The sequence below is a fragment of the Pteronotus mesoamericanus genome, unplaced genomic scaffold, assembly GCF_021234165.1.
Source record: "Pteronotus mesoamericanus isolate MK-2021 breed Mesoamerican mustached bat unplaced genomic scaffold, CSHL_Meso_final contig_116, whole genome shotgun sequence".
NCBI classification, from domain to species: Eukaryota; Metazoa; Chordata; class Mammalia; order Chiroptera; family Mormoopidae; genus Pteronotus; species Pteronotus mesoamericanus.
The window spans coordinates 32547320-32559202 of record NW_026555027.1 but is presented as its reverse complement, the minus strand read 5'-3'; the positions used below and the strand labels follow the sequence as shown (position 1 = coordinate 32559202).

General features: G+C 39.4%; 1 protein-coding gene across 1 annotated transcript; it reads right to left on the bottom strand.

Moving 5' to 3' along the window:
* Window positions 1-458: 458 nt before the first annotated feature.
* Window positions 459-11245, bottom strand: LRRIQ4 (leucine rich repeats and IQ motif containing 4). The gene is made up of 5 exons (XM_054575668.1): window positions 10223-11245; window positions 6628-6801; window positions 5254-5392; window positions 4060-4256; window positions 459-611 (listed from the first exon to the last, which is right to left on the bottom strand). The coding sequence occupies exons 1-5, from the start codon at window positions 11243-11245 to the stop codon at window positions 459-461; spliced, it is 1686 nt and encodes a 561-aa protein (XP_054431643.1).
* Window positions 11246-11883: the final 638 nt, after the last annotated feature.

Below are 11883 nucleotides of genomic sequence, written 5' to 3'. Positions count from 1 at the left end.
CTCTTGATGGTATCATGAAGATTTTCTGATTTTACTGTGTTATAGTTATGCAAGATATCAACACTAAGGAAGGGGAAAGGGTACATGGACCTCTCTGTACATTTCTTTGGAATTTCCTGTGAATAAATAATTACTACAAAATTAAAAGTTCTTTAAAGTAGACAGAATACTGTAATAAACCTCCATGTGCCTATCAGATGCTTCTGCAATTATCAATTTATGGCCAATTTTGTTTTATTTGGATGCCCCACACTTAACCTCTCCCTGATTATTATTAGGAAGCAATTCCCAGGCTTCATACCATTTTATCACAAATAGTTCAGTACAAGTAAGAATCTTTATTTTTATACATGACCATAATTCTATGAATAATTTTAGTGTGGTAGGCATCTAATTCCTATAGATTTTGCTGCCTTAATCCATCAGGGTTCATTACCACAAGTTGCTAATATACAAAGTTATTTCTTCTTTTCCTTTACAGGTTTTCCTTTTGCATCCTTCTTTCCTTTCTTATCTTTTGGAGAATTCTTTCCTTTCTTCCGTAATTTTAACAGTTCATCAAGTTTCCCCAGTCCTTTCCGTACCAACATTCCACGCCACCATGCCTGAATCTGAAAACGAAATCAATCCGAACAGCATTGGCTGGTATTGCTATGAACCGGGGAAGGTTACATCTCTATGTTCTGACATGTGGTCTTAAAGATGTGGAAAATGGAATGTGATTATAACTCTAAACCTTATTTTCTCTCTTTTCTCAATTGGCCAGTCATCCACAAATTTTTTTTAAAAAAGTTTTTAGTGCTTTTATGCACTAAGCACTGTCCTAAATAAACCTTGGGGAAACAGCAGTTAAATACCAATGTCACTGACTTTGCAGAGCTCACATTCTAGTGAGGGGAAGAGACAATAGAGAATAAATGCATGAATGTGTTAAGTGCGCTGTAGATGACAGTGCACAGAAAGGGGAATGGGGGGGGTGTCTCTACCTTGCCTTCATCTTGTGATTAGACTTCCTGTGCCCCTACCGAACTACAGCCCTCCCTCCCTTGTTCCCTTGCTTGATCCTATTCCCTCCCACCTACCCAGGGACATCCCTCCCCTAGTAGTAAGACTCTTTGAGCCTTTAGCACCCAGAACTGCGAGAAAATCAATTTCTATTGTTTAAACCACCCAGTCTATGGTCTGTTCTTATGGTAACCTGAGCTAAGGCAGTCATTTTCCCAATGAGGCCTACCCGGACCATCCTATGTAAATTAAAATCGCATGCCCTGGCTGGTGTGGCTCAGTGGACTGAGAGCTGGCCTGTAAACAAAAAGGTTGCTGGTTTGATCCCCAGTCAGGGAATGTGCCTGGGTTGTGGGCCAGGCCCCCAGTTAAGGGCATGTGAGGGGCAACTGATTGATGTTTCTCTCACACATCCATGTTTCTCCTCTGCTCTTTCCCTCTCTCTAAAAATTAATTAATTAAAATCCCATAAACACATACACACACAACTTCCGGCAATCTCAGTTCCCCTCAGCTTGAACGTTTTTCCAATACCACCTTACACTTTCTAACTCAGTATATAACTTTATGTTTTTATATTTCATGTTTTTATTCCCATCACACTAGGCTTTAAGCAATATAAGGACAGCAATAATTGTGTTTAGTTCACTATTGTATTTCCAGTCCCTGGAATAGTGCTTGGCACAAAGAGGAAGCTCAATAAATATTTGTGGAATGAGTAAGTTCAGTGGGGGTATGCTGTTTTATGCAAGGTGGATTAAGGGCAGGTATGAGGATATGTGAGCAGAGACCCACCTAAATGAGGGCAGAGCATTGTCCATATCTGGGGGAAGTGTCTCTGGGCAGGAGGAGCCAGTGGTAAGACCCTGAGACAGGAGCATGCCTGGACATTGGAAACATACCAAGGATCCTGTTTGTGGCTCAAGTAAAAATGGCAGAGATGGGGAGTGGAAGCAGCAAATCAGGGTGGTGATTGTTCAGGGGAACAGTATTGCCCTCTAGAGGCGTTCTGAAAATTTACAGGGCTTTTGTTGTCTGAACATCAGTCGTCTTCAATTGTGTGGCACATACCCCGGTCCACCCAGACTTCCCAAGGGTACGCTTGCCGGCTCTGCTGACTCTCCACTCCCCACTCCCCATTCACAGCCGGCCCTCTGGCACGCCTCTCCTTCACCTGCATCTGACTAGGGCATGTTGCCCTGGACTCCAAAAAGAGGCATCCCAAAAAGAGGGACAATTCAAAACAGTACTATCAATGTTGGCCCTAAGGACAAGATAACCAATCCTTTTGTCTTCCAACTCTTTGCCTTCAAGAAATTGAAGGTAAACCAGTGACTTGCTTGCTAAGAGCCTGCCATCCGATTTTGGGGAGCATAAATCTGTGGAAAGTTCAAGAGCTGTGCAATGCATTGCCATTTAAAACAAAATGTAGGCCAGAAAAACTTCTCCCATTCTTATCAACTTATTTATATGAAGAAGGCTTCTCAGCACTTCATCTGTAAAATGAAAAACAGGCATAGAACTGATGCCAAGCCCTGTCTCATTCTAGCATGTGTGAAGGTTTCTCTCATTTGTGCCTGTATTTCACAAAAATCCTCCAGGTCAAATAATTAAGCATCAAAATTTGTAAGAGGTGTTATATTGTTTTGGTCAATTGTATACTACTAATAATTATAATATGACTAATAAAATATAGTAATCCAGAACATTAAAAACACTATGGTCACAGAAAAAAATTTAATTTTAAAATTTAATTTATATAAATGTTCTTGTTGCCTAGAAGTTTGAAAGGTTATATATAAATGACTTAAAATTATATATGACTAATAAAGTGTATATTTTATTTTAAGCTAACCCTTAAGACAAATACACACACACACACACAAAACATTCAGATCTCTTCTGAGGGGGAAATGGAGTGAAAATACATGTTCAAGAAGAAAAGAATATGACAAAATTCCTGCCTGTAAACTAAGAGCTTGTTCAAATATTTTGTAAATTGATGTTGACTGATATATCAAATCAAAATGATATTTAGATTCCATTGGATACACTCAAAATATTGATCTAAGAGCTCTGTCTGAAAATGTCAATATTTAAAATTCACTAGAAAGGAAATCCTTTCAATGATTTAAACTTACTGGTGAAAAAATAATTAAATACCAATTTTAAAATGTGAAAGAGGTATATGGCTTTTCAAAAATTCTTTTAGAAAGTGTCTAAAAAGTGTTATCTTTATTCTTCCTGTTCAGTCATTCCTGAGTGTATACATATTAAAATAAATACTTTCATTAATATTTTAATACAAATTACTTTTCTTTTTCTTTTATGTTGTAGCTCAAGCATTAATTTGATTTATTAAAATTATGTGGTTTTGGTAGTTTATATTATATGAGTTTAACTTCAGGAAAAATGGAAAATGGTCAATTTCAATAGAGAAAGACTGATCAACCCATGTTTTGACAACATCAGTCTGACTGCTGAGCGGAAGGTATATTTTAAGGGAGCAGGTGTGGAAGTGGGGGTGTGAGAAGGTGAAGACTTGAATCAGTTGAATGAAGAATATTAAATATTGACTGAAGTGGACACAGTCCTGGTCTCTCTGGGTATCCTCTGTCTCCATGAGCTTGGCGGGTAAGGAAGAGAGTGACAGGGCTCTTTCAGCCTAGTTAGTGACAGAGCAGACCTCTGCTCATGAACGCTTTCATTTCTGATTTTTTCAGACTTATCTTACTGACTTTGTTAATATCAGCTTTTCACTCCCGTGAATAGTCTAAGAATTTTAGGTCATTTTAGGATTTGAAATTTTGGTTCCTTTGTCTGATTTTTGGCTTCTTATCGAACAAGGAGATAAGGAACATAAACAACAAAAACGCTAGGGTGATATTCAAAATTCTCTTGCTTAGCCCTGGGAAAGGAAATGAGTCTCTACCCTCAAAGGCAAGGCATAGATGGGTCAAGCGCAGCCTCATCGCATAATCTGTAATGTGTTTAACACTAACCCCTCTCCGAAGCAACTATGAATGTATTATCTAGACATTTTGCTCATCTTACCTTTGTTGCGAATATTTTCATCTCTCTTTTCTCCTTCAGGTATGTGAATACGGCCTCTTTGCCTTGGATGCACACTTCCACTGGGGGTTCTTCCATCGGATTGTCCAGCAGCGTCAACACCTTCAGATTCACGAGACAATCTAAATCCTCTGGAAGTTGTGTGAGCAGGTTGTCATCAAGCAGTAATTCTTTCAAAGCTGAAACAATTTTTTTTAAATGATAGATTTATCTTAAAAAACAGGCAAGATTAAAATGTGAATTCTTTAGTCCAGTCACTTAGAAATGTTTGTTCCCTACTGTGGCATGTCACAAAAGACATCGGATCTAACAAAGCAAACCCAAGCTCTCGGCATTAAAACAACTCCAAGTAGTGGGAGCTAGTGTAAATGTTAGAGACAGGAAAATAGTAAACACTAAAATATTCTGAGAATGTTCCATTCCTTCAGGGACCTGGACAGGATGACAATGTATGGTCAGGGGAATTGCTAAGGAGGACTGCATCCCTACCACAGCCTCTAACCTTTGAGTATCGTGTGGGTAGGTAACAGCTTCCACTCATATTTCTTCATCCTCCTTTCATTAAAGAAGAATAGTCATAGTTCGAAAACATGTCTATAAACCTGAAGATTCAGCAAATTCTGGTGAAATCTTTTTAAAGAATCTGGCCCCAGTAGGTGCTCAGCACAAGCTTGTTAAATGAATGAATGGATTAATAGGTGTACAAATCATGGGTTAGCCTAGTGGAGAATGTTTGAGTGTTTAAATATGAATCATATATGACTTTTCATGTCAATCATGTAGCTCCAAAACCCCCCTTGCCGATTTCCCCACTCTGATTCAATACTTTTCCTTTTCTTCATGTGACTTAGTGACCTAGTGTGAATTTACTGTAGCACCCCAACTCCCAATTCTGTAGATATTCAGTAAATTACTGTTGGTGGTATAATGACTATATGGATGAGTATTAATTTTCTTAGCGGTTGCTATTTATTTTTATTTATTTTCAATTCCCAATAAGTAATCTGCATTTGTGAAGCTCTTAGCTGTACTAGTCAGGCACCTGACCTTTCCCACATCCCAAGTGAGCCATGCAAGGATGTCCAAGCGCTCTAAACACTAAAGCAAAGAAGGCTTCATTGTGGGAAATGCTGGCCTCAAACTCTGCTAGGCTGTGGACCTACTAAGGTTATTCACCTTGGGCTTGGCAGATGGCATCTGGAAGTTGCTTAAGCAGATTGTTGCGGCAATCGAGAATTTCCAGTTTAGGCATTGACCCCAAGGCTACTGGCAAGTATTCCAGGTGGTTGTTCTCTATATACAGCTCTTTAAGATTCTGAAATAATATGACAGTATACCATAATGATCCTTACATTGAAAAATGATGTAAGAACTAGAATCACTTGTGAGTTCCCATGTTCTCTCAGTGAGGGCTATTATGCATTACAATAAAGGGAAAAAACATTTAAAGGACCATCATCAAAAAATAAAGTTATTTTTGAGTTGAGCCATTATATGTGGTTCCCATTTATGTAGGGAAAAGAGAACATAGGAATCTAGTGTTTATTTCTTGAGAACTTAATGGGAAAATAATTTGGATTATTTAACTATACACATCATTTGCTCCCTTTCAATAGCTAATTAACTCAGAAGATAATTAGCCTCAGAAGTGTAATTTGCTCAAATACCAATCCAACATTGCCCACGTGGAGGTAGCCAAATGTACAGTTAATAAGTTAACTACTTTCAAATTTACTGGGCAAAAATTTGTTTGTATTTCACCCTAAGATTTCGGAGAGTGTGGCATGAAATTACAAGGTGCAAGATGATGAACGGAGTTCTATGAACACAGAGCAGAGGAATGGAGAATTAGGAATAGGAACCCTGTGTCACAGGTGACAAGCATCTGTGTTAAATCTACCATTGTTCAGTTTAATGACTGGGGATAATGTGTGGCCCACAGCTACTTTATCAGTATTAAGAGTGAAGTACCAGGAGCATGAAAAACATAACAATTCTTTAAAGTATGTACATAGATAGAAACAAACTGGTATGGCTACTTTGAAGGAAGTTCTCTTGTTGCTTAGCTAGGATTTGGCAGTGTGCCGTGGACCAATCTTCAGTGAATCCGGTGCAACAGTGAAATAGATCATAATTTGCCTTCCACCACGTAGGCTGTGAGGTCTTCTTGCCCCCTCCCAGCCATGTCACCTGTATGATACTTTAACTTCAAAATAGTATGACTTTCAGGGGCAAATTATGTAAAAGTGAAAAGTAGTATCACTCAATTTACACAAATAAAACATGACAATCCACACAATGGAAAGAAATATGACATAACACACCCAATAGCAATCTCAATAAAATATTCTTAGGGTATAAATCTGGGGGTTGTTCAGGAAGAAAATGGAAGCCCAAAGTATAAAAATGACTGCTTGCTTGGAGCTAGAAATCTCCTATGGTTGATTTCAGACATTGCCTGTGGGTACACCACCATATTTTCTCAGTATCAGCCAACTTAAGGAATCAGTAGGCATATATTTCTTTAACTGCTCATTTGGGGATGCTTACCTGTAGTTTCCCAATGTGATCTGGCACATAGGTGAGCTTGACTCCCTGATCTTGCCCAATGAATAATTTCTCTAAAGACTCTAAAGAAAAGATTTCTTCTGGAAATGAAAGGTACTGATTCCCAGTTAATCCAAGCATCTTCAACTTTGAAAGTGAGCCAAAATCTGAAGGTAGCTAGAAATATTCAAAAAAGATGAATTTCAGGCCAAGATTTTTTTTAACAGTAAGAAAATAAATTGGACTTTTAGTTTTGAGGCAGATTTTTAAACAACAACAACAAAAGAGCAATTTAGCAATTCTTACCAATGACAAGTTTGCACATATGTTTGCATATATAGTGTTTATAATTGTAGATCTAAAGTCTGGAGTTCTACTTTTCCCCTGAGTTTCTCTGTTCTTCACTTTTATGCACTGCTTTACACTGGGGCAATTTTTAACCTTTATTGCAAATTTTTGAATAGCAGTGTAGCAAATGCTTGACACTACTGAAAGAAAAAGGACTAAAGTTATTAGTGTAATATTACAATTATAACATTCATAATTATTAGAACTGATAAATTTAGTGACATTATCTCTCACACTAAAAGGCTTTAACTCAGCATTTTTTACAAGCACTATTTTCTTTTTATAAAGAAAAAGAGTGCCTAGACAGTGCTGCCATATATAGGCTGTGCACTGCACAAGTCCAAGCGTGCAAAATTGCATGGTGGCATTCAGCAGCCCTGTAGCTGCAACTACACTTCTGTGTTTTTTTACATTCAATATTATTATATATTAGTTTCAGGTGTACAGCCTAGTGGTTAGACAATCGTATATGTTACGGAGTGGTCTCCCCAATATTTCAAGTAATCATCTGTCACTGTACATAGTTATTATAATATTATTTAATATATTTGCTATTCTGTACTTTATATCCCCATGACTATTCTGTAACTACCAATTTGTACTTCTTAATCCCTTTATCCTTCTAACCCAGTCCCCTGACCCCATTCCCTTCTGGCAATCACCAGTCTGATCTCTGTATCTATGAGTCCATTTCTATTTTGTTGGTCCATGTATTTTGCTCTTTAGATTCCACATATAATGAAATAATATGGTATTTGTCTTTCTCTGTCTGACTTATTTCACTTAGCATGATAACTTCTAGGTCCATCCATGCTGTCATAAGTAGTAAGATTTCACTCTTTTTATGGCTGTAACTCAGCAACTCTGAAACTTCTGCTGAACTCTCAGTTAACAGCAAACGGTGAAGACTATTGTATCTTGTCCTTTTTCTTCCCTCCAGGGAACACCAAGGTTTGTGTGCCCTGTGCGGGTTTTAGGTGGACATCTCACAGGCTCCCAGAATTTCAGGGTTGGAAGGCCCTCTGTTCTAACCTTCTAATATGGTGATTGACTAAACTTCATAGCTAACCTTCCAGTCCATAGTTAAAACACCATTTCCTGGAATGAAAAGCTTATCATCTTGGATGAAAACCTCTAATCATCGATTTTCTTCTTTTCTTTAAGCCAAAATCAGTGTCACTATTATGCCCAACCATAGGTCTTTCTGGTCCTCTGGAATCACATGCAAAAGCCTCATTCTTAAAATGTGTGACATACTCACCTACTGGTTATATTAGAGATGCTGATTTTCTTGTAGGGGAAAAAAAGCCTAGCTATACAAGGTCTGTCTGGGAAAAATCCAGCCATTATTAATATGATGAGAATGGTTTGTGTGATCCATGTAACCTGGCAGCAAAGGAGAGTGGACTGGAATGCACATGCATGAACAAGGATGACTTCACTGTGCTAGTCAGTGGGGGCAGTAGATGCCATTGAATGACCATGTGTACTTTGTGGCTATTACATCCAAAATGACATCAAATTTTATGTTAGGCTTGAACATCCCTCCATGGAAACTATTCACATGATTCAGAAGGCCACAGCTATGGGCAACTGGTGACTGGCAGCTTCATCACGACAATGTACCCACTCACGCATCACGTCTCATACAGAGTTTTTTGGCGGAACATCAAATCACCCAGGTTACAGAGCCTACAGCCCAGATTTGGTGCCCTGTGACTTCTGGCTTTTCCCAAAACTAAAGCCATTTTTGAAAGGGAAGAGATTTCAGGCCATCTGTGAGATTCAGGAAAATATGACAGGGCAGCTGATGGCGACTGGGAGAACTATGGTCCCAAGGTGCCTACTTTGAAGGGGACTGGGATGTTATTGTCCTATATACAATGGTTCTTGTATCTTCTTCAATAAATGTCCCCTATTTTTTATAACAGTGGGGAATTGTAACCCACTCCACCATTCTTTTGGCAAATTGTTTCTGTAAATGCTGACTCTGACTAATATGTAATTTGTAGATAAATAGAATGTCTGTAAAAGAATCCTAGGAGCTAACTTCAAAAGATAAAGACTCTGACCTTCAGGCATTCCAGCTCCAGGAGATTTGCTAATCTCCTAACGTAAAACCAGGATGACCCACACACCAGGCCATCACTTGGCCCATTTCTAGGTGCTTATGAGAATAGATTGTGCTGGTCTGCACATAGAGAACTTTTCAACCCCCTCCCTCGATCTCTTTGTTCTGCTTCCCCTCTCCCTCCTTATAAAAACCTCTGCCTGCACTGACATGTTAAGATGGGTTTTTGAGACAAGAGTCCCCCATCTTCTCAGATTGCTGGCATCTGAACAAACCACTTTCCTTCTCACCAGCATGTCTCACGAGTTTGGCTTTCGTTGTGGCAGGCAGCCAGACCTGTATTTGGTCAGATGTGTATGTGTATTTTTGTGCGATTAAATATTTTTAAGTGGCATGATAGGGTTCTGCAGTTTGGTGTTTTACTTTTAAATAAACTTTACACTTTTGAGATTTATCCACATTGGCAACTCTAGCTCCAGTTTACTTAAATTATTGTATAGTATTGCATTTTATGAACACATATACTACAATTTACTTGTTCATTCCTCTACTGACTGACATTTAGATTGTCTTCCATTACTTCATGATTATCAACAATGCTATGATGAACATTTCTGAACATCGCACCCTGCACATAGGGGAGAAAGTTTCCCTAGGGATGAAGCTCTTATTTGCATTTTCTTATTAATGGACCATTAAGGCCTAAGACTGTATATGTCAGAAAAATCTGCTGTTTAAGGAAATCCTGTTAGGAAGCGGTCTTTGTTAAGACTATAGACCCTGGAGCCCAGAAGCTCTGGGTGGGAACCCTGTCTCTAATGCTTATAGGTGTGTGGCCTTGGCAAGTTAGTTATGCTCCGTATGCCTCATTTTCCTCAAATATCATTGAGGATAATATTACCCACATCAAAAATCCTTGTGAGGATTAAATGACATAATCCACATAAAACACTTTGCCCAGTGACCGTCATACATATTATAAACATTAGCTACTATTTATAATTAATATTGTGATTTGAGGGAAGCAATATAAATGATGGTCTTTTTGGATATATTTGTTAACCCTGATTTTTTGCCCCTACAGTCAGTTAGAATTTGTCCAGACACAGAATCACACCAACTTAGGGCACGAAGGGCCCTTAATGTGAGGATAGTGACAGCCAGGCCAGGAATCCGTACCTGCTGTATTTTATTATCATCCAGCGCCAGGATCTCCAGTTTCTTCAGTGTACAGATCTGCGACGGACAGCTTTCCAGATGATTCTGACTGAGATCCAAGAAGCGCAGGTTGACCAGACGCCAGAAGGAGCGCCGCAGCACATGCAGGCCGATGTTGCTCAGGTAGAGCAGGTGCAGCGAGGTCCACCTGCAGACGAGGCGCGGCACCTTCTCCAGGGGGTTCCCGCTCAACCCAATCTCGGTCATCTCCGAAAGCTCCTCCAGGGTGTGTGGGATGAAGTGGAGCCGATTGTGGGATAAATCCAGCACCGACAGTTTGCTACACCGGCACAGAGACTCGGGTAGAGCGTATAGGCTGTTATGAGCCACGTAGAACTTCTGCAGACTGGTCAGGTTCCCAATCTCTTCGGGAATGGCCGTTAATCTGTTCTCATCCAGGTCAATGATCTCCAGGTTGTAGAGGACACAGAGCTCCAGCGGGAAAGCTTCAAGTTGGTTTTGCTTCAGGTAGATCTCCCTCAGTTTGGTCTGGTTCACGATTTCCATGGGCAGAGATTTCAGGTAGTTTCCGGACAGTCCGAGCAGCTCGAGGTGGTGGAGGAGTTTACAGATTTTGATGGGGACTTCCCTCAAGTGCGTGCGGTAGAGGCGGAGCTGGCGCAGCGCGCGCAGGGAGCTGACCACCAGAAGGGAGGAGGGGAGGAGGGGGTTGTCGCTCAGGTCCAGGTCCTCCAGGTTGTCCAGCTTTGTCAGCTGGGGGCACAGCTTGCTCAGCTTGTTCTTGTTCAGGTAGAGAATTTTGACATTCTTTAAACACTGAATATTCGGAGGAATTTCTGCAATCTCGTTGTTTTCCAGATGCACTTCTTCTAATTCTTGTAATTCCAAGATCTCCGATGGAATGGTAGCCAGGTTCTGATTAGAAGCATCCATGAAAAATGTTCTATCAGAGATTTGCTGTGGGTCATATTTCTGATGTGTTGTACAGGACTGTTCTGCTGTAGAGGACTGTCCATTTGACATTATTTCGATGGAAAATTCAAATACTCAAAAGCTGAAATATTATGAAAGGAAAAAATCAGAATTTACCTGCCACCAGATCTGGTATCTTTAAGAGAGACAAAATTAAAATTTAGTTGATTAAATTCAGTGCTTGACATTATGGCACAACATAAAATGCAGGTTTTTGTGTTCTGTGTTGGGAGAAGGATTAAAGTGTAGATTCCTCTTTATTCTAACAGGTTGACTAATACGAAAAAATATCTAATTTCAGTTTTAAAAAATGTCTATCTTGATTCTATTTCCAGGTAGGAAGTATGAGTGTGCAAAAGATTGTTGGTCTTACCACAAACACTGAGAAAACACTAGGAAAAATGAATACTTTAATATATAGTATTTTTTTTTTCTTAAAACCACCAGAGAGTTGTAGATGCAAAGAAGGTCAAAAGAAGTAAATTTGTGAGATGGACTAGTCTTTCCTAAACAAGTCAAGACCAGGGGGCACTTTTATGCCTAATGGCGTTTTCAGGTCTGGTGACTGGCAGATAAGAGCAGAAAGTCTTCTATAAGCCATAGGCAAAGGACCCTTTGGGATAAGGAGAAGCCAAAGTTTTAACAGCCATGGTGGATTAGAATCCTGAGGAAGCTCAAGTGTGAAATCA